We start from the raw sequence: 23612 nt of genomic DNA on the forward strand, positions 1-23612 counted from the left end.
CTAACCCTATAGAAGATTCTAATCAATGTTTAAAATGGAACCGTAGCACCCAGTTATATAGTCAGGTTGTAACACAAATGAAACCAACATAGTGGCTGCCTCAGTCAGGGTAGTATCTGATGTTTCCAACAACTCTGAGGTATCTATAGTTGATGAAATCAGATGTTCCATCTCATGAGAACCCACTGGTGCTTCTGTACCCTTTTTAAAAAGGGGTAAACAGTATGATTTAGATAAGGATGGAACCGCTTGTTCTGGAACCTTAAGTAAATCCTTTAGATAGTTCTTAAAACATATCCTTTGTTGAAAGATGTGGGATTTTAGGAAAGTTAATAAATTGTAGATTTTTCCCACAGGAGACATTTTCCAGATTTTCTAATTTGTTTAGCTAAAGCTGATTTTCTTTCATCAAGAGTTCCTAGTATATTTCACTCCTTGAACTTCCAAATTTTGTGTAGATGTCAAATAGGTTAACTTCTTTGGAAGCCTCTTAGCTTCATTTTCTCTACCAAGGGTTTAAGTTGTGAGGTAATCGAGGCCCCTAAAGATTCAACAGCCTCCCATATTGTTTCAAGAGTAAAATGTTTTGGTCTTACCAAAAGAGGTTGCAGTATAGGTTGCTGTGACTCAGCAGCCAATGAAGGCATCCTCTCTACTTGATGCTGAAAAAAGTCCTCCATCAGCGAACCAGCAGACTCCATTACAGAGACCTCACCAGTATCCACTCCGTCTTCCCCAAGTACCACAGACCCTGCACGGAGTCGCGGGGCAGCAGCAGCATTGGCATGTGTCCCCCTCCCCGCCATCAGAACATCTGGGTCTCTAGAAGCAGCCGAGTTAACTGGTGGATTCCTCATGGTCAGGGAAAGCAAGATGGAAAGGCCCGGAGGTGAGAGATGCACGTCTTCTCCAACCTCTGCCTCCAAGGGCCGCACATGTGACCACTCTCTGCAGACAACGTGCTCATCCACGGGCCAATAAAGGAGGTATCCATCGAGGCTGTAGGGTAAGTCTTCTCTTTAGCCCTCCGTTTTTGTCCAGTATGTGGCATTATACAAAGGTAATTTTAGCAGGCAACAGACAGAGCTTACACTGCCATCACTGCAAGTGCCTTCATGGATCCCCTAAATGAATCCTATTCTATGTGAAGTAATTTGTGACATTTTTCTCAGCACAACCACTCCTAGAAGTTGAAAGTGATTACAGGGGACTTGCTTAAATAATTTAAAAAATAGTAGCAACCTTTTCAGCTGAAGGATGGTGAGTTTTAGTCATATGTACTTTTGTGATATTCAAGCATGCATAGTGGGTACACCTCTTTATTTTTAATGCTCAAACACACACATACACACACACACACAGAAGTATTCTTCTTAACCTATTTCCTTTGATGAAGTTAGGTAAATATTATTTCCCCTGCAAAACTCTTCCTGAAACCGTTAACTATTGTGTGGTTAAGAATAAGTGCTTCCACTTGTTTCATTTTCTCTCTGTGAACTTTATGTTCCTGTTCAGACTGCAGGCAGTCTATTTATTTTTTAATCTAACTCAAATTCCAAGGCTATTTATTTTTTAATCTAACTCAAATTCCAAGGCTCACTGGATTCTTAATTTTAAATACTATTCTCAAAAAAAGTTTTAAAATATATATTTTTTTTACCATTCTTCCAATTTTATAAATATGTTTTTGAATTGTGTCTCATCTTTACTAGCAACAGCAATGTCTCTCAAAAAAAGGGGAAAACTTCAGACAACACCAGCACTTACATGGAAGGTTACTCTTTTTTCCTTAGTGCTTACGGTGTACATACTTTTATTACCATCACTGGAAAAACCCCTTTTAATTTTAAACTGTCTCTTTTTATCATTTCCTTTTATCATCATCCTACATCCTATCATCATCCTAGTCTCTTTAAAAGGTAACACTTTGTATGAAAATATCAATCAGTTAAATGAGACAGTACTTATCTGTGCACTGTCTTGCCGACATGGCCATGTTTTGCCCTTCACCAAAAAGCTGCATCAGGGCACACTTCACATCAGAATACAATATCTATGTCACTGCTCTTATGGCGTTTCAGCAGCTTTCATGTTTGGGTGTTTGGGTTTGTTTTTTTTAATCTCACAGTAGTGCGCATATCTTGCTTTAATAAAAGAAACTATGAACTATTACATTCTCTCTCAGTGTTTAAAGGATACCACCCAAAATTAGAAAGATCTAAATTTTATGGCATATTTGTTTACCTAGATAATTTTTTGTTATACTCAACAAACATTTGCTCATTAATTCTGTTCCAATCATGCTAATGGAACCAACCTTACATGAATATAATGAATTTGCAAGATTTTCACTGAAAAAGTTATTATCAGGAAAGACTTGGATAAAAAAAACTAGTTGGCTGATACTGTAAGGTATGCTCGGCCAAGCGCACTGTTTAAATTGCGCATGGATGCGCGTTTTCGACACATGTTCACTACCCCTTATCTGTAAGGGGTTTAGTACGTCGAAAACGTGCAGCCAACCCCCCACCCCCAGAAAATAATAGCGCTCATCACATGCAAATGCATGTTGATGAGGTAATTAGTTATTCACCCGGGATACTGAAAGTAAAATATATGGCCAATCCGCACATTTTACATTCAGAAATTAACACCTGCCCTTCACAATGTTTTCTTATATCCTAGCGATATTAAGTGGGAGAAACCAAAAATGTTAAATAAATAAATAAATAAATGTTCAGGTTAGGAGAAAGGATGCAAAATTATACCGGCGTACGTTTCCCTAACCTATGGCTGTCAGAGGGTTCAGAAAACTAAGGCTCGTAAAATTGAACGTCGGTTTCCTGAACCCGCTGACAGCCACTTCTCCTGGGTTGCCGCTAATAAGGAGGTGCTATAGACATGCTATCGTCCATAGCGCCTCCTTTTTAGTGTGACCCTTCATTTAAATACAGGATCGTGTGCCCAGGAAAGGTGGCTGGGCATATGTTGGGAGAGCGGGCACTTAACACAGAGGGCCTGTTCTCCCGCGCTTCTTATTGTAGGTGAGGTTAAGGTTACCCAGAAAGAAACAGGTGAAGCTGAGACCACCCAGAAAGGTATGAGTGAAGTTGAGGTACCCAGAAAAAACTGGATGGGTCTCAGCCCATACAGTTATAATTGCTCTCAGAGATTCAAACAGATTCATATACCCAGTCAAGTATTTTTTAATAGCATGGAGAGTATACACACACAAACATATTTAAATAGATAGGATTCTCTCTTTATTCTTTCATATCTATCTATGGCCAAACCAACAACATGCCAATCTGATCCCTTCCCTTTAAGTTTAATTTAATAGGCTCTGTAAGACTATATGAACTCACTGGTGAAACTGGTAAATGTATCTTTAAAAGAAAGGTCTTTTAACAACCTCTTTGAAGGAGTTAACAATCCTCCCCTACTGTTAAATAAATCAAGACTTGACTAACTACAAACCTGTGTCAAATACATCATTCCTTGGAAAGACTGCAGAGAGCGGTAATCATGCAGCTGACAATTCCTAGAGGATCATTAGATAGTTCAAAGGCTTGGTTTAGGGCTAAATACAGCACAGAAACCATCTTGTTAGTATTACTTGATGACCTATACAGATATTTGGATAAAGGGACAAATGCAATAGTGGTTCTACTAGATTTGACAGCCGCATTTGACATAGTGGATCACTCAATTCTGATTATGCATCTCCAAGAAATATGAATAAGAGATATCTGCCAACCTGGTTAAAATCCTTTTTTACAAAATGGCAAAGAAAAGCAATAGGGAATGTGAGGCCCCTCGTCTTATTTAACATTTATGTTAAACCCCTAGAGGAAGCAGTCTCTTAGATGTTAAACTATATGTGAATGCAGATAATAATCAATTTATTATTTAGAGTCTGCATTTCAATGCTATTTTATGCTTATTATTTGATTTCTTTTATTGTTATCTTTAGCTCTTGTCCTTTTAATGTATTAATTACTGTTGTGGGATCTAATTAGCAAACTTTATTGTACTGGACACAGTCCAAATAGCAATGTTAGCCAGAAAAACTTATCCGGCTAACTTTGGCGGCATATTCAATAGTGCAGTCAAACTACTGAATATATTCAGCTATTTTAATTAGTTAGCTGGCTAAGAACATAAGAACATAAGAAATTGCCATGCTGGGTCAGACCAAGGGTCCATCAAGCCCAGCATCCTGTTTCCAACAGAGGCCAAACCAGGCCACAAGAACCTGGCAATTACCCAAACTCTAAGAAGATCCCATGCTACTGATGCAATTAATAGCAGTGGCTATCTTCATTCAAAAATTGGAAGAAGGATCCAACAGAAGAAAATAGGATAAAGCATAAACGTTGGCAAGTTAAATGTAAGACATTGATAAGACAGGCTAAGAGAGAATTTGAAAAGAAGTTGGCTGTAGAAGCAAAAAACTCACAGTAAAAACCTTTTTAAATATATCCGAAGCATAAAGCCTGTGAGGGAGTCAGTTGGACCGTTAGATGATCGAGGGGTTAAAGGGGCACTTAGAGAAGATAAGGCCATCGCGGAAAGATTAAATGATTTCTTTGCTTCAGTGTTTACTGAAGAGGATGCTGGGGAGGTACCTGTAATGGAGAAGGTTATCATGGGTAATGATTCAGATGGACTGAATCAAATCACGGTGAACCTAGAAGATGTGGTAGGCCTGATTGACAAACTGAAGAGTAGTAAATCACCTGGACCTGATGGTATACACCATAGAGTTCTGAAGGAACTAAAAAATGAAATTTCAGACCTATTAGTAAAAATTTGTAACCTATCATTAAAATCATCCATTGTACCTGAAGACTGGAGGATAGCTAATGTAACCCCAATATTTAAAAAGGGCTCCAGGGGCGATCCGGGAAACTACAGACTGGTTAGCCTGACTTCAGTGTCAGGAAAAATAGTGGAAAGTGTTCTAAACATCAAAATCACAGAACATATAGAAAGACATGGTTTAATGGAACAAAGTCAGCATGGCTTTACCCAGGGCAAGTCTTGCCTCACAAATCTGCTTCACTTTTTTGAAAGAGTTAATAAACATGTGGATAAAGGTGAACTGGTAGATATAGTATACTTGGATTTTCAGAAGGCGTTTGACAAAGTTCCTCATGAGAGGCTTCTAGGAAAAGTAAAAGGTTATGGGATAGGTGGCAATCTCCTTTCGTGGTTTGCAAACTGGCTAAAAGACAGGAAACAGAGTGTAGGATTAAATGGACAATTTTCTCAGTGGAAGGGAGTGGACAGTGGAGTGCCTCAGGGATCTGTATTGGGACCCTTACTTTTCAATATATTTATAAATGATCTGGAAAGAAATACGACGAGTGAGATAATCAAATTTGCAGATGACACAAAATTGTTCAGAGTAGTTAAATCACAAGCAGATTGTGATAAATTGCAGGAAGACGTTGTGAGACTGGAAAATTGGGCATCCAAATGGCAGATGAAATTTAATGTGGACAAGTGCAAGGTGATGCATATAGGGAAAAATAACCCATGCTATAATTACACAATGTTGGGTTCCATATTAGGTGTACAACCCAAGAAAGAGATCTAGGTGTCGTAGTGGATAACAGATTGAAATTGTTGGTTCAGTGTGCTCGGCAGTCAAAAAAGCAAACAGAATGTTGGGAATCATCAGAAAGGGAATGGTGAATAAAACGGAAAGTGTCATAATGCCTCTGTATCGCTCCATGGTGAGACCGCACCTTGAATACTGTGTACAATTCTGGTCGCCGCATCTCAAAAAAGATATAATTGCAATGGAGAAGGTATAGAGAAGGGCTACCAAAATGATAAGGGGAATGGAACAGCTCCCCTATGAGGAAAGACTAAAGAGGTTAGGACTTTTCAGCTTGGAGAAGAGACGGCTGAGGGGGGATATGATAGAGGTGTTTAAAATCATGAGAGGTCTAGAACGGGTAGATGTGAATCTGTTATTTACTCTTTCGGATAGTAGAAAGACTAGGGGGCACTCCATGAAGTTAGCATGTGGCACATTTAAAACTAATCGGAGAAAGTTCTTTTTTACTCAACGCACAATTAAACTCTGGAATTTGTTGCCAGAGGATGTGGTTGGTGCAGTTAGTATAGCTGTGTTTAAAAAAGGATTGGATAAGTTCTTGGAGGAGAAGTCCATTACCTGCTATTAAGTTCACTTAGAGAATAGCCACTGTCATTAGCAATGGTAACATGGAATAGACTTAGTTTTTGGGTACTTGCGAGGTTCTTATGGCCTGGATTGGCCACTGTTGGAAACAGGATGCTGGGCTTGATGGACCCTTGGTCTGACCCAGTACGGCATTTTCTTATGTTCTTATAGCCGTTAATGAGACGTCATTGAGAGCAGCGCCGACCGTTAAACAGCTCCATACCAGCGGGCGCCGCGCACCATGTGTCGTGTGACAAAGGGGCTCTCCCCTTTGTGCACCTCTTAGTGCAATCCGAAGTGCATGTTCTAGTTAACATCTTTGCAATCGGATGTCTCTCGTTTTTTGTTTAATATGCTTCCTGTTATACCTTGTGCTCAATTGTTAAGAGTATTGCAATTTGAAGTTTGTAAACAATTATGATGGCTTTACCGAATGGCAGTATATAAAACTCAACAAATAAATAAACAAATAAATAAATAATAGACTTCTCTTCCAAGAACTTATCCAATCATTTTTTGAACCCAGCTACACTAACTGCACTAACCACATCCTCTGGCAACAAATTCCAGAGCTTTATTGTGCGTTGAGTGAAAAAGAATTTTTTCCAATTAGTCTTAAATGTGTTACTTGCTAACTTCAAGGAATGCCCCCTAGTCCTTCTATTATTCGAAAGTGTAAATAACCGATTCACATCTACTCATTCAAGACCTCTCATGATCTTAAAGACCTCTATCATATCCCCCCTCAGCTGTCTTTTCTCCAAGCTGAACAGCCCTAACCTCTTCAGCCTTTCCTCATAGGGAAGCTGTTCCATCCCCTTTATCATTTTGGTTGCCCTTCTCTGTACCTTCTCCATCGCAACTATATCTTTTTTGAGATACGGTGACCAGAATTGTACACAGTATTCAAGGTGCGGTCTCACCATGGAGTGATATAGAGGCATTATGACATTTTCCGTTTTATTAACTATTCACTTCCTAATAAAATGTAAAATATTCTTATATCTATTTAATACCATGTTATAATGTAAAATAGGGCTGTTACCACCCTATTCCTTTAATTATCTGGAAACCGATGTGATATCTCGATCGAATGTCGGTATACAAAAGAAATAAATAAAATAAATAAATAATAATTCCTAACATTCTGTTTGCTTTTTTGACTGCTGCAGCACACTGAGCTGATGATTTTTTAAGTATTATCTACTATGATGCCTACATCTTTTTCCTGGGTGGTAGTTCCTAATATGGAACCTAACATCGTGTAACTATAGCAAGGTTTATTTTTCCCTATATGCAACAACTTGCACTTGTCCACATTAAGTTTCATCTGCCATTTGGATGCCCAATCTTCCAGTCTTGCAAGGTCCTCCTGTAATGTATCACAATCCACTTGTGATTTAACTACTCTGAATAATTTTGTATCATCTGCAAATTTGATACCCTTACTCGTCGTATTCCTTTCCAGATCATTTATATATATATTGAAAAGCACTGGTCCAAGTACAGCTCCCTGAGGCACTCCACTGTTTACCCTTTTCCACTAAGAAAATTGACCATTTAATTCTACTCTGTTTCCTGTCTTTTAACCAGTTTGTTATCCACGAAAGGACATCACCTCCTATCCCATGACTTTTTAGTTTTCTTAGAAGCCTCTCATGAGGGACTTTGTCAAACGCTTTCTGAAAATCCAAATACTCCTCATCTACCAGTTCACCTTTATCCACATGTTTATTAACCCCTTCAAAAAAATGAAGCAGATTTGTTAGGCAAGACTTCCCTTAGGTAAATCCATGTTGACTGTTTTCCATTAAACCATGTCTTTCTATATGCTCTACAATTTTGATCTTGAGAATAGTTTCCATTATTTTTTCCGGCACTGAAGTCAGGCTCATTGGTCTATAGTTACCTGGATCGCCCCTGTTAGTTGACTGGGTGTAAAAGGAATGCCCAGAGACGATAGCAGAAAACCTAAATTAAGTCTTTATAGGCGATGATTCAGAAGCATTGGAACAAATCGGTGTGAATCCAAAAGAGGTACTAGAGCAAATTAACAATCTAGATATTAGCAAATCACCTAGACCTGATGGTAGGTGATTCTGAAGGAACTCAAATACAAAACTGCAGGTCCATTATGGTAATCTGTAATCTATTTTTCCAATGTATCACTGTACCCAAGCACTACAGAATAGCCAACAACACACCAGTTCCAGGGCTGATTCAAATAAATATAGACCAGTGAGCCTGTCTGCGATAGGTAACATGGTAGAAGCTTTTGGTAAAAACAATATTACTGGTCATATGAATAAACATGGTTTAATGGGGAAGAACCAGTATGGAGTTGGCAAAAGGAAGTCATGCCTTCTTTATGTAAACCAAATACTTTAAAGGTAAAAATAAGCATGTGTATAAGGATGAGCCAGTTGATATATCTGGATTTTCTGAAGGTATTTGACAAAGTCCTTCATAAAAGACTTCTTAGGAAATTAAAATTGTCATGGGACAGGAGATGTTGTCCTATTATGGACTAGTAACTGGCTAAAAGATAGGAAGCAAAGAGCAGAATTAAATGATCAGTTTTCTCAATGGAAGAGTGGAGAACTGGAGCATCTCAGGGATCTATACTGAGACCAGTGTTTAACATATTCATTAATGTTCTGGAAAGGGGAGCAATCAGTGAAGTGGTCAAATCTGCAGATTACACAAAATTTAAGGTAGTTAAAACAGATGTAGACTGTGGAAGATGACCTTATCAAATAGGGGAACTGGGCATCTAAATGGCCAATGAAATTTAATGTGGACAAGTGGACAAAGTAATACACATAGGGAAAAAAAAAATATATATATATGTGTATTTGTCAAATATGTGGGGCTTATTTCAGTTGAAGCCTCCCATCAGGTTGTCCACTATGTCTTGTGACTTCAACATGGTACTTACCTAACTAATGAAAGCCCCTTTTGAGCCTCCAAACTCTTATGAGCTCAGGAACCTGATCTTATTGAGAAAAATGCATTGGGTTCTATTTGCAATGTCCACATACCAGTATATGCAAAACATTCTGAAAGTCAGTGATAGACAAGGGGTATGGTGTGTGGAAAGCATATAATCTTGTCAATGTATGATGTTTTCAAAATGGCATCAAGAATCCCTGCAGTAAGTTTTGAACTTGCATGGATTATGGGCCTCAGACCTTAACACACAAACGTTCCACATTAGGAGTTCCATCCAGGAAAAGGACCTTGGAATCATTGTTAGCAATATGTTGAAATTCTCAGTTTAGTGTGCAGCAATGGCCAAAAAAGCAAATAGAAAGTTAGAATTTATTAAAAAAGGAACAGAGAAAAAAACTGAGAACATAATTATTCTGTATAGATTTATGGTCTGACTATATCTTGAGGACTGCCATCATATTTCTATGCTTCTATTAGGCGCAGTTTTGATTTCCCCATCTTAACAAAAATGTTAGCAGAACTAGAAAAGGTATAAGAAGGGGATATGATAGAGGTGTTTAAAATCATGAGTTGTCTAGAACGGGTTAATGTGAATCAGTTATTTACTCTTTCAGATAATAGAAAGACTAGGGGGCACTCCATGAAGTTAGCATGTGGCACATTTAAAGCTAATCAGAGAAAGTTCTTTTTTATTCAACACACAATTAAACTCTGGAATTTGTTGCCAGAGGATGTGGTTAGTGCAGCTGGGTTTAAAAAAGGATTGGATAAGTTCTTGGAGGAGAAGTCCATTATCTGCTATTAATGAAGTTGACTTAGAAAATAGCCACTGCTATTACTAGCAACAGTAACATGGAATAGACTTAGTTTTTGGGTACTTGCCAGGTTTTTATGGCCTGGACTGGCCACTGTTGGAAACAGGATGCTGGGCTTGATGGACCCTTGGTCTGACCCAGTATGGCATGTTCTTATGGGAACAAAAATGATATAGGAGATGGAAAAGATCCCTTATAAAGAAAGATTAAACAGGTTAAGACTTTTTAATATGGAGAAGAAATGATTATGAGGGATATGATAGATTTTTTTTTAAATCATGCATTTTAATTGGGAATGGTTATTTACCCATTCAAAAAGTACTAAGAATAGGGGAGATGTACCATAAAATTGACAGACTGAAAAGAAATTTCAGTATTTTTTCAGTTAATGCATAATTAAGCTGTGGAATTTGTTGCTGAGGAATATGATCAAGGTTGATAATATAGTTAAGTTTAAAAAAAAGTTTAAACAAATTTCTGAAAAACAGATCTATTAACATTATTTACCAGGAAGGCATGGAAATCTCTACCACTCATATCTGGGAATAAGCAACAGGGAAGGGATCTTTCCTTTAAGATCTGCCGGGTGATCCAATCTGGTCACTGGTGGAGAAAGGATACCGGACTCAATGGACCTTTGATTTGACCCAGCACAGCACTTCTTATAGCAAACCTCTCCATTTAAATCCATAAGATTTTCTGGAATGATTGACTTTCTAATGCTTCTTGTCCCTACTCTTCAATCCTCACCCATGTTAGAATAAGTGTTAATTAGTTTTTGACTAATATAGGTGGAACTGAAATTTTATACTTGCCTGTCCAAATATATATATTTAGAGATAGAGAGAGAGAGGTAGGTGTGTGTGTGTATTCTATGGTAAGATGTATGTATATCCATAGCTGAAAAATGTAAAGTCCAAAAAAAAATTTTTTTTGAGTACATGCATTCAGTTTTAAGTGTGCACTTTTTATACATATATTTTTGTAATAAAGATTACAATTTATTCTCTATATTTGTTCTCAGAAGTATTTCTGTAGCGCTGATTCCCTTTGGGAATTGATATATATATATATATACACACACACACACACACACACACACACATTATTATTACTGCTAGTACAGCTCTTTTGCTGGCTATACGAGAGAACTAGTATTTCCTTCAACCAAAAGCCAAATTACTTCATCAACACTTCAGGGGCTCTCAGAGATGCAAAGAGTTGTGTATTTCAGGATATCCACAAAGAATATTCAGCAGCTTCACTTGGATACTTATCTGTCCCAAAGAGGTTAATTTGCATAGTTGGTTATCCTGAAAATCAGACTTATTTGAGGCCCTTGTGGACTGGAGTTGACAACCCGTATTCTGGACCATGCCAACCTGTAAGGCACAAGTCTAAACCACAAATTAAACCAAGGTCTCTATTTGGCATCAAAGAGACTAAACACTAGGTCATCATGGTCAAGAATGTGTGCCTTTTAGCCATCCTCTAAGATAGCTTGGGGGTAGCCTCCACGTTGTAGCAGTTGCTACTACCCTTGAAAAAAATAATAATTACAAAAAATAAAAATAAAAAAAAACTTGCTAGACAGACTACATTAACTATTTTACCCCTAGATTCATCCACAGTAAGAAAAAGGGGCGTGTTTATGGTAATTTTAGAATTACCACACCATGTGCTAACATAGCACTTTGCATAGTAGACAACTATTTATATCACTATAGGAGGGCCAGCTAATAGCGAGGTGAGGTTTTTGGTGGTGGTTTAGTGTTTAGGGGCCGGTTTTATATACAGAGTGAGACATATGACCAGCACAGTACACCTCGGTGAAGATTTGACGTCATTTGGCGTGAGGAAAGTCTCACAAAGATGACATTTCTACGGTGTTCTCGCAACCTAGCTTGATGGACTGTATAACAGAGTACTATCAAGCTAGGGCAAGAGAATACTGTAGGAATGTCATCTTTATGAGACTTTCCTCACTTCAAATGATATCAAATCTTCTCAGAGGTGTACTGTGCTGTCCTACATCTCACTCTGCATGTAAAACCAGCCCCTAAACCACCACCACAACCTTACCTCAAGCTATTAGCTAGCCCTCTTATAGTGATATAAATAGTTGAATACTGTGAAGGCTTCCCCAGAGGCTCGCTCTCTCTACTCCACTCCACTCTCTCTCCCTCCTCAAGACCAGAAATGGCTGAAATGCAATTTGCAATCTTTATCGCAAATTGCATTATGGCTGTTTCGGGCATATCTCACAGCTTAACACCAGGAAAAAAAGGTGTAGTTATTTCCGGCATTAAAAATGTTTGATATTGCCCCTCATTTTCATTTATCCCGCCCAAACCCCTCCTCAATCCCGCCCCTTCAAAAAATTTGCATTTGTGCCATGCAGTAACATTAATATTGCATGTGTTATGCCGTTATTGTCATAGCACATTTTGATGAATGATCCTGTTAGTCTGTCATTCACTATGTCACTATGAAGAATATCCTATAAAATGTGTGGATCACTCAGGCCATATTTAGTGGTCTTCAGCCCACTGAAAAGTTAATATACAGCATTGCATGACATGGAATGCCTTCAGAAGTGTTGTATGACTGATGTTTGATCAGCAGCTTTCTAGAATCCCCATCCATGCTAGCAGGGAAAGGAAAAAAGGAAATGACATCACAAGCCATGCTATAAAGTGGCAATGGACACATGTGAACATGCCCAGTAAGAAATATCTTTCTCAAATAATAATAAAAAAATATGGACCATGAAAAATACATCAGAAGTTATATTTAGATGAACCATACTAAAACAAGATCAAAGTTCAATGAGCAAGAGAAAAGGGTTCTTTAAAATCTTTGGCTTTTACAATATGCAACTGAATATTTAAACCACACATTAAGCACTATTTGACATTGAATCTCAGCATAGCCTACCTCCTATCGTGGTTTCTTGAAATTCATCAAACTGCCCCTTGACAAAACGTAGTACTAAACTGGATTTTCCCACAGCCATATCTCCCAGAAGAACCAGTTTAAACTGGCAGATTTTAGTCTGGCCTACACCATTAGGCCTAGAGGTTCCTCTGTTGGCCATTCTCTCATCCACCTTTGCTGCTTTCTTCTTTCCTCTTGTTGCTTCCTTCCCCTCTGTGCACGTATTCCAAGGTGAAAAAAAGATAAAACTGAAGTAATGTAGACGTTGTACTCTTCAAATTAGAAACCTGTTAAAAAAAAATGCAGATATGCAGAAGAGATATCATTCCTTTTGCTCCATATTTGTTAGTGATGATTTATTTAAATTCATTCTCACTTTTAAGACAATTGTATCCAGGTCTAATCTGAAGTTAATTAAAATATGATAAATATCCCTATTCAGTACTGCAAGCCCTTCAGGTTTTAATTCCACTAACACAAAATGCAATTGGTGCATAAAGTTTAGAAACAGCATGATTTTTCTATGGCATCCATCACAACTGAAGAGGGAAGAGCACAAGCCCAATAAATCCACATCTCCTCCTCTTTTGGATTGCAATGGGAATTTTGCAAGCTGAAAAAAATATCATTATCAAGGACTTTGCATTTTTCGCGATTGACCTCTGGATCCCAAAATCTCAAATGGAAACCAAAAGAGATGGGGCTACAGAAAGAACCTAGATTGAATGCCCCTCCCTACATATAACCACACTTGTAATCCAAAAAAATGTATCCAGTTGAATGAAGGTGATGCAGCAAATTGTTATAAGCAAAATAAGGGGAAAGATTATTTAAATCCCTCTCTTTGTAAGTGGGTGCACTGTCATTATTCGTTCCGAGGCCCAGGGACCTGGATTTCCTGCAGGTTCATGGCGTGTTCTGCATTCAAGTTTGCTACCTATGCAAATGAGCTGTGTAGCAAATTTGTGCGCAAAATTGAGTTTCTGGGAAGACTGAAAAAGAATAACTACACCTCACTGAGGTGTAGTGAAGCCATCTTCAGGCTCAGGTTTTCACAGAATCTATCATTAATGAGCTACTTTATATGACTTTGCATCACAGAAGCTCATTAAAAATGAATGAGAGTAAATTTACCCGAATGGTGGACTTCACATGAAAGTTTACCATTGTAGATGGCAAATTTACACCCAAAAATGTGCAAAGGGGGCATTTCAGGCTAAACCCCAGAACTTTAGGGTTTCTGCATATTTGTGTGTGAAGACCAGTTTGCACATTTTTTCACAATATAATATACTGGACTCTGTATGTAAGGTGAACTCAGATGAAAAGCTATCTTAAAGAATACTTCAGGGTTCATAAAGCACCAACTTATCTTGTATTGTTCAACAACTTGGAATCCCTTGCAATGAAATTATTTCACTAATGATAAATAATGAAATACCAAGTACATGTATCAGAAAAAAATGGAGAAAGGCATCCAGGCTGCACCTCTTTCTCTCTGTATTCTGGATACATTCCCCTTATGTTTTGCTCTCTCTCTTTCCCAGGACTCTTAGAGACAAGACTAAAGGATAGGGCACAAGGGGAGCAAAAATAATTGGAACAACCTGCATTAGTGGGATATTTGCAGAAGATTTTGCTTGCACAATTTCTTATGGAATTCTTTACCGTCTCTGAAGTTACAGGAAATTAAAGCATTTCACAAACGATGCAGTATCTCAGTATTGCCTGACCCTTAGTGTCTCTCTTCATGCTAGTCTATGCTTCTTATGATCTACCTTATCACACACTTCTTGCACCTTTCCCCCATTTCATGTCCTCCTCCATACATAAAAGGCCTCTTACATATAGCGTTCCAGTCAGGTTTACACAGTCTTCAAATATATTTTCTGAATGTTTCTTTTGCGTTTCTTTTCCTCCCTTTGTTTTCAGCATTTAGATCCCTTTTATCACATACACCTCTTCTGTGGTACTTACCAGCCTTCTCCTTCTTTCCTCATATAGGGGCAAATTTTAAAAGCAAGGCGACACGTGCAAGCCCCGGGACGCGCTTATGTCCCGGGGCTTGAAAAAAGGGGTGGGGCATGGGTGGTCTGGGGCGGGGGTGTGGCCAGAGGCCTCCCTAGGGCCGCTTAGCCGAGGAATCGCACTCCGGCACTTGGCTGGTGCCCACAACCTATGCCTGCCCAGAGGCAGGCGCAACTTGCTAAATAAAGGTTAGGGGGCGGGTTAGGGAGGGGAAGCCAAAAGAAAATTCCCTCCAAAGCTGCTCCGATTTCGGCATATCTCCCCTTACCTACCGCCAATACTATTAATGACACCATAAAAATAATAAAAATTCCTAAGATCCTCATTACTATTTCCCTAAGAGACTCTCTAAGAGGTGACCCTCTTAGACTTGTCTCTTTGGCTCACTGCAGAGGCTCTGAATCGTTGTTTATCAATGCTGTCAGCGATGATGTTTCAGGAAGGCAGGACTCATTTCGGCACATCTCAAAGCGGGGGCAGGCCTGTACAGCGATGTACAGACACACAAAATTGATCATCCCTACTCCTTGGAGTTTATAATCTAGTGAAGACGGACAGACAGGCCACACAACAAAAAAAACAAACAAAAAACCCAAGAGGCTCTAAGTTAAAACAGTGAGCCATGATTGGGCAAGAGTACCACACACCATGTACACATTCCTGCTCTGGCTTTTGATTGCATGGAACTGAACTATTTTAATTAAGACTATGTATTTCATTGTTATTCTGTTTCTGTACTTATTTATTTATTTATTATTTTTATATGCCGACATTCGATCTGAGATATCACAACGGTTCACATTCAGGTACTGTAGGTATTGGACAGCATACTTTGAATATGCTGTCCAAGAAGATCGTCAAAAAGCGAGAAAACATAAACAAAGTAGATACTGTGCATAAGGAGGACAAAATCCACTATATGGGAAATAATAAATTACAAACTACCCATTCCAATCCAAATTAAGTGCCTCTGCTCTCTTTTAGGGGTTCTCCAGGCCAAGTTTTAGACCCAAAACAGCAACTGATACTTGTTGCCCAAGTTATCCTGGCTAGTTTCACAATCACTCATCCTGCCAGTTCAAAGTTACAGCTCCCAAAAGAATATGATAGAGAAGGACAAAACTTACACACACGCCAATGAAATGCATTCTAATGTAAATAGCTTTAGAAGTTTCTCTCTACAAGCCTTAAACACTGCCAATCTCTGTGAACACGATAAAGACAGACACAGCAGATATGGGAATTAACATGGCTCATATGTGCCATGATCAGAAGCATCTCTTCCTCCTAGCTCGCTTTTTGCTTCTTCAGGCATTTTAGCTGCTTAGTTTTCGACATTTCTTACACTCCCTTGATAACAGAGGTTTAAATCATGTAAGCAACTGCTTTTTTTATGTACAGATGCTGATCAACATGTATTCAGTGGTGTCAAAACTTTAGCAAAAAAGTGGGAATGAAAGTAAACTATAAAAACACAAGCTATTGTTTTATAGCTTGTTCTGTCATAATTACTGCATTCCAATGTATAGCATGAATGGGGAGATCATCTACTAGCAGTCCAGGATCAAATATTAATGGATTAAAACTCACACTGTCGCTTGAAAAACTGGCATACACAACAACAGGACATAACAACTTCTAGTTCTAAATAAGTTAAGTAAGAGTATGTTGACTTACAATTCCTGAAGAGCGGAGGCTCATTGGCTTAGTCAGTGAAGTCGTTAGAAACATCACGACACAAGTTACCATAGAAGCCCGCTGTAAGGACGAGTTTCAGCAGGCTCTGTTCTGAAGTTTGCATGCTGGCAGGACTCTTATGACGCGCTTAGCCAACTTAAACCGGAGGAATTTAGGTTGTAAATCCAGTGTGGTGAATTAATAAGAGGTAAGGCAGCAACACTATCATGTGAGAGAGCTGAAGTAGGCTTTTAGACCACTCCTCTTCTTAGTACTGACAACAACATCAACAACATGAAACTGGTATACACGCAGACTGGAAATCAATGTGGCCAAGAATCAAATGCCTTGTGTCCCCAGTGAAAAACAAACACACTAGGATTATTTATCCTCCCATATCCTCCAGCCAAGTCCTTGCTGAATTTATAATTCCACTCCCTGGAAGAGTGCCAGAAAGCAGGAAGGCCAAGTCCAACTCAAAGAAGGGCTCTATTTTTAGAGAACAAGTATTTACAAACACATTTTCCGTTTTTCCAGGAACCTCTGCTGTGCTGACTCTGTCTTGCAAACTGCAGAGCTCAAGCTGCAATACTAACTTTACCATGAGCAAGCAAAAAGATAGAAAAACCTCACATGTAATATATAGGCATGTGGATAAATAAAAAAAGACAGTTATTTACTCCTTCAAATAATACTAGAACAAGGACACACTCCATGCAACTAACAACCAGTGGATTTAAAACATTTCATTCAAAGCACACTCAAGCAGTGGAATCTGTGTTGCCACTATTCAAGCTAAGTACTAAATGATTTTTTGAATGGCTTTTTGTCAAGAAAGTTGACTTTCAAAGTTGTATTGTACACAATTTATTGAATAAGCAAGTTAATTTAAAACATCAAAAACGATGTTCAAAACAAGAGCCCCCCCGTGATGGCAGCTTGACGCTGATCGTTTCGAGAGGTCAGAGACTTCTGTTTGCTGTCTGAAGTCTTCCCCTTACAGAACATTAAGCTGCTTGAATTTGGTGTACTTAGCTTATTATTAATAATTAACAATACAAAAAAAAAAAAAAAAAGAGGTTTTGAGAAATCACATCAGATAATATTGTTTATTTGGAAGTATGTAAGAAAATTGGCACCAGTGTGAAATTGAGTGTGTGAATATGGATGTGTCTCTGGTTCACTAGCTGGATTAGCTGTATATTGAATGTCTGACGGGACATCTTTTAGATAATTTGTATGCTGATGCAGTAAAAGGTTTTAGAATCTGCCTAGAATCCTGTGATTGTAATGCAATTTTCAGTGTTAAGTTATTGTATGTTCTATGTAAAATTTATTTTTTTGTTATATGGAGAGAAGTGGTGAAGTAAATAACTTTATGAAAACAAGGAGTATCACACCAAGTGGATCAGAACTGGTGAGGTAGCACATCACTGATCATGTAACAATCAGCCAACGTAGTGTATCAATTGGCTCTTCCAGTGTTGTTGCTGCAGATTTCTTAAATTGTTCCCTAAGGGCCAGCAGGATCTCATGACATTAGTGTTCAGTGGATTTTGCAGGATCATTCATTGGGATGGGGATTATGGGGATGGCTGATCTTGATTGTTGAATTAAATTATCAAAATCTCAAAGGGAGACCCAATGGGCCAAAGACCAATGAGCTTGTGTCCCAAGTTTTTTTTTGTTTTTTTTACATATCTAGCAACTCTAGCAACCAGTGAAAGCTTTTTTCCTTATTTTTTTCGCATCTTTTTATTTGGTGGTTGTTGCTATTTTGTTTGACTAGTTTACAGTTTACTTTTTCTGTTTTTCCTTTAATTACATTTTTGCTTTTCTGAATTTTAGACACTAGACGTCAAAATTTAGGTACCCAGGTGACCTGGCTCCTGGGATTTTCTAGGCTGATCAAGGATTACACTCTTACTACGTACCACGTCATATTTTTGCCCCTCCTTATGTCCTCCATGTTCAAGTTGCTCCACCTCCCCTCAAATGGTATATCTGGGTGGGTTCTGGGGCAACTGAGGACTGAAGGAATGGCTCCCATAAAGTGCACCCTCCATGCTGTTTGCTGGTCATAGTAGAGGCAGCAATCCCTTTCCCCTTGCTCTCTCCCCTGGCCTGAGCACAAGCTGAGATCCAACTGGCCCTGATGAATGAGGATTCCAAAACCAGATCCACCAAGACACAGCATGCTAGATGTTTCAGAATTGAAACAAAGGCAAATTATCTCACCAAGACATCTTATCCTGCCATGTGACTTACACTTAGAGATGACAGAAACAGAAATAGGAAGAATGAGTTCCTTTATTAACTTAATTTTGGCCATAGAAACTAATTTGAATTTTAAAAGGTCCCAGAGATTTTTTGGTAGTGCTCTTCTATCCATGTGTCAACCAAAAGTAGCCTATGAAATAAAATTAGCCAATTCGGATTCATCAATAAATTGCAATGCATCACTGAACAGTAAAACTGGAATGCACACATCTTTCATGCCCCCTTTTAGGCTCAAAACCAAGTGGTTTTGTCTATGATCCTGTGCACCACAGCTTCTGAACCTTTACCCTGTTTGATACATTTTCTTCGCATTTGCAGAGATCCTCTTTGGGGATCTATAAAATATAAACAGTTTCCACAGTGCAAATAGAAACAAACACTACTCATTAGGATAAAATACACCACTACGCTTCTCTTCAGATCCCACAACTTCATTTTACCCAAAAGAACTCTAGATAGGGTCCAGAACTGGGGTAATTTCCCCTTCATTTACAAGCAACAGTAATAGTATACCCTATGGACTGTGAAACTGCATGGCTATTCAGTTGGAGGATTCACTCCCTTCCATCTAAGCAGTTCACTTTCTTTTTAAGAACTAACGCATCTCAGCAAACATTTTATTGGCCGCAAAGGAATGTGATGCAAATTATAGGCAGCAAGAGATTATAAAGAAAGCAAAATATAAATGTCGCGTCTCTCAGGTATCAAAATGCTTGCTGTTACTTTGTTTGACAATGACATGGGCAATGAAAGGGGAAGAGGAGGGCAGATCTCTCTGCCTCACATTATCGTAATGATGGGACTCTGCAGAGAGATGGTGGGGATACATTTGGGGAGAAGGCGTGGTTACAGCACTGAACTATGAGACAGGAGAAGCACGAGGATGCAAGTTAAAGATTTCGCTTCTGCTATTCACTCTCTCGAGTGATCTTGGACAATTAACTTTACCTTCTTTTGCTTCTAAGAACCAGTTAAAGAAAAACAAGGCATTCATGCCAGTTTGTTTCATGAGTAATTTTTCAATAAGTAATTTTTCAACATGAGTAAATGCCAGGACTTAAGTTTGCTTATAACTATTCACCACTATTTGTTGCTGTATGAGGGCAGTGGCCTGGTATTTGCCTTTTTGTGCACATTGTACTGTTATCCTGGTTTGCAAATAAAAACAGATTACATACAAAAAAAAAAAAAGGATTTGTGTTATTAAAAACAAGAAAAATTTATGGTAATACAATTTGGTATACTGTAACTGTAGGTTTAAAAAATTACATCCTTTGTACTTGAATGTACCAGAAAATCTTACTTGATCTCTTCCTCAAACACAGGTAAACACTTTTTCGAAATTGAATTCTGAGTTGAACAAAAAGCTCTTTGTAATTGACATCCTTTTCAGGACTTGTTTACAGATTAGAATCTTAAATGGTTTTGGGTTTGTTTTTTTTTTAAACATAGCTTCAGAGAAGAGCTGCCTTCAAAAGAAAAAAGCAAAATAAATCAGTTTCATGGCAGCCACTTTCAAGAAGAAGCTGAGAGCTGTCCTTAGCAACAGAGTAAACTCTGGACTCCACCAAATCTGATGCTCTGGTAGAACACCAAGGTATGGACTTAGTATTAGAAGAAAATATACAGTTGTGTGCACAAATTTAGGCACCCAGGTCAAATTGTATGCTTCAATGAATCTCTAAGTGAACAGAAGCTGACACAACCTCTGTATGGCACAAAAGTTAAACATGCTGCAATAAGAACCCACATGGTGAATAATATCAATAGGAGAAAAAACAATTCACCTGCAAAGAGCGCTGGAATATGGGTAGCCAGGACTGACGCTTCTGCCCACGCCCGACCCTTTACAACAAATGAATACACATAACACAGGTTGGGATCAAACAGGCCGCAGCTTTTATTAACAACATCCCGGAGCCCGAGTCAGTTCTCCATAACAACAAATTCCCCCTCCCCCCGCCCATCCCCCACCAACCAGCAAGACGGGCACTCAGAGGCTATGCCAGCCTGTATGCAGTCACATCATGGAGACACCCCCCACGCCCCCTGCTCAGCAAAGAGCCGACCATGTCGACCCCCGCCACCGTCCCCAGCAAGGAGACGTACCATCAACAACTGCACCCAGTTGTTCTGTTAGGAATCACTGATCTGACCCCTGTCAAGTCAGACACTTTTAAACACTGCATAATCCCCCTATTGGCTCTGACTACCCGCCCCCCCCCCCCCACCCCGGAGCTGCGACCATGCCAAACCCTCCCCCCCCCGAACAGCAACATCAACCAAAATTAGGGGCGGGCGGGTTGCAATGTCAGACGAGACAGCAGGCAAGTGAAGGAATGCTGCCGATCACAACGACCCTCCCTCGACTCCTCCCTCTCCCATCTACCACTGCCGAGGGAAAACCAATGGGTTCCCCAGAAACAGGAGGTTTGAAACAAACCTCCAACTCCCCACCCCTCCCCCCTGACCTATTTTGCTGCACGGGCCACCGGATAAAGGCAGCAGCAGCAGCTCCCATCCCCCAGCCCATTTTAAACAGTCGACTTGCCAGTGAGGAGCCTGGCACCACATTACAGTGGCCAGGCAGGTATGGAACCTGCCTGACCCTACAGAAGAGCAACAATGCTCTATGTAAACATCGAGTGTTCATAAACATTGATCATCATATAATATAAATAGAGATGCTGACTGCACTCGTGAGTCAGAGAGAGACTGATGTCTTAGGAGAGTGCATCAGAGATTATAATCATAGATCACACTCATCAGATCAATTTCTAGAATTTTTTGTTGCACATAAAATCTTGTTGGTAAAAAGCAGCATTAACTAAATACAGCCCAAAAGCCCACACTGAATCACTGTTTTGCCCATCTGCATCAGTGGTATAAAGAGAGAGGGCAACATCTCGGCAACCCTGAATCGTTGCAAACAATGTTTAATTTTTAAGTTCAACACTGTCTTCCCAAATGGTTTAAACAAAACCCTAAATGGGTACACTGAATAATGATTCTGGTACACCTCTGGCCCTTTGCATTTAGCACTTCCACATTCATTACTTTGATAGATCAGCTGTTCTGGTTCCTGCCTTTAGTTTTGTTTTTTTTTAAATGGTGGACATATTGGACATCTGGTTTGCAAATTCCCTGCGCAGACAAGAATCAGAGCCAATCACTTTGAGTAAGTATATAATGTCAATTTCAGAACTTACATTCTTGGATTTCAATGTTTTATAAGACTGATACAATAAGGATTTGGTGACATTTTTATACTCTCATTCCACAACTTAGAGGTTTGTAGCTTAAGTTTGAAGCTTCCTATACTATTATAAATGTTATAAACTGGGCTTCTCTAACAATCTTGATTTATAATCTTATTTGTTATTTGTAATAATTTTATAATTTTTAATGTTTAATTTCTAACTTGTCCTCGGCTCTACCTATAAGTTCTCAGCGTTATCAATAAGTTCCCATGATGTTAGACATGTTATTTGTACCCTCTTGTTCGATAGAATGTTCAATGTAATTTCAAACTTTGGTTCTATGTAAACCGACGTGATATGTACCAGTACATGAACATCGGTATATAAAAGCCCTTAAAATAAATAAATAAATTATGACCCTGATGCAGATGGCGAAACACTGATTCAGTGTGGGCTGTTGGGCTATATTTGAAGAGCCTTTAATGTTACTCTCACCAACAAAATAAGTTTTTGTGTAATAAAAAAATTCTAAAAGTTGATCTGATAAGCGTGACCTATGATTATAATCTCAGATGTACTCTCCTAAGACATCAGTCACTCTGACTAATGAATACAGTCAGCGTCTCTATTTACATGAAGGTCAACATTTATGAACACTTTATGAACCCACGTCTACATAAAGCATTGATTCTATTCTAGCACTCTTTGAAGGTGAATTGTTTTTAGTTACAAAGTTAAACATGACATCTTTCTGCAAATTTTAATGCATACTTACTATTTGCAGTTTTACACATTCAAAATAAGAAAACAATGGATATGGCAAATGCAAAACTTTGTGCATACATTCACTCTGCAAAAAGCCCCTTTGCAAAAATTATAGCTTCCAAATATTTCCTGCAGCCAGTTCAGGGTTATTCTGTTCTTGCTTTTGAAATTTTTTCCTCACTCTTCCTTGCAGAACTCTTCTAGCTAAGAAGTATTCTAAAGTCTCCTTGCATTTACACTTTCAAATAATAGAAGGACTAGGGGGCATTCCATGAAGTTAGCAAGTAGCACATTTAAGACTAATCGGAGAAAATTCTTTTTCACTCAATGCACAATAAAGCTCTGGAATTTGTTGCCAGATGATGTGGTTAGTGCGGTTAGTGTAGCTGGGTTCAAAAAAGGTTTGGATAAGTTCTTGGAGAAGTCCATTAACGGCTATTAATCCGGTTTACTTTGGGAATAGCAACTGCTATTAATTGCATCAGTAGCATGGGATCTTCTTAGTGTTTGGGTAATTGCCGGGTTCTTGTGGCCTGGTTTGGACTCTGTTGGAAACAGGTTGCTGGGCTTGATGGACCTTTGGTCTGACCCAGCATGGCAATTTCTTATGTTCTTATGCATGAACTACATGTTTGAGATCTTTCCTAAGATTTTCAATAATATTTGAGTCTGGGGACTGTGAAGGCCATTCTAAAACTTTCACCAATCTTTCCTTTAAGTACTTCACAGTTGATTTTGAGGTATGTTTCAGATTGCTTTGCT

General features: G+C 38.8%; 1 protein-coding gene across 4 annotated transcripts in view; it reads right to left on the reverse strand.

Moving 5' to 3' along the window:
- Positions 1-23612, reverse strand: part of LOC115093846 (ras-related protein Rab-5B-like) — a 131077-nt gene that overhangs the window by 65731 nt on the left and 41734 nt on the right. Inside the window, exons 1-2 of one of the 4 annotated variants that reach the window (XM_029606188.1) lie at positions 16606-16974; positions 12901-13187 (exon numbers count right to left, since the gene is read on the reverse strand). The exons of 1 other annotated variant lie outside the window; for it this stretch is intronic. In XM_029606188.1, coding sequence (XP_029462048.1) covers positions 12901-13060 — 160 coding nt within the window. In that variant the 5' untranslated portion in view covers positions 13061-13187; positions 16606-16974. Of the gene's footprint in view, positions 1-12900; positions 13188-16605; positions 16975-23612 lie in introns of those variants that run through there. 2 more of the 4 variants (XM_029606185.1, XM_029606186.1) reach the window with 2 other exon arrangements.

This window comes from Rhinatrema bivittatum, chromosome 6, assembly GCF_901001135.1.
Source record: "Rhinatrema bivittatum chromosome 6, aRhiBiv1.1, whole genome shotgun sequence".
NCBI classification, from domain to species: domain Eukaryota; kingdom Metazoa; phylum Chordata; class Amphibia; order Gymnophiona; family Rhinatrematidae; genus Rhinatrema; species Rhinatrema bivittatum.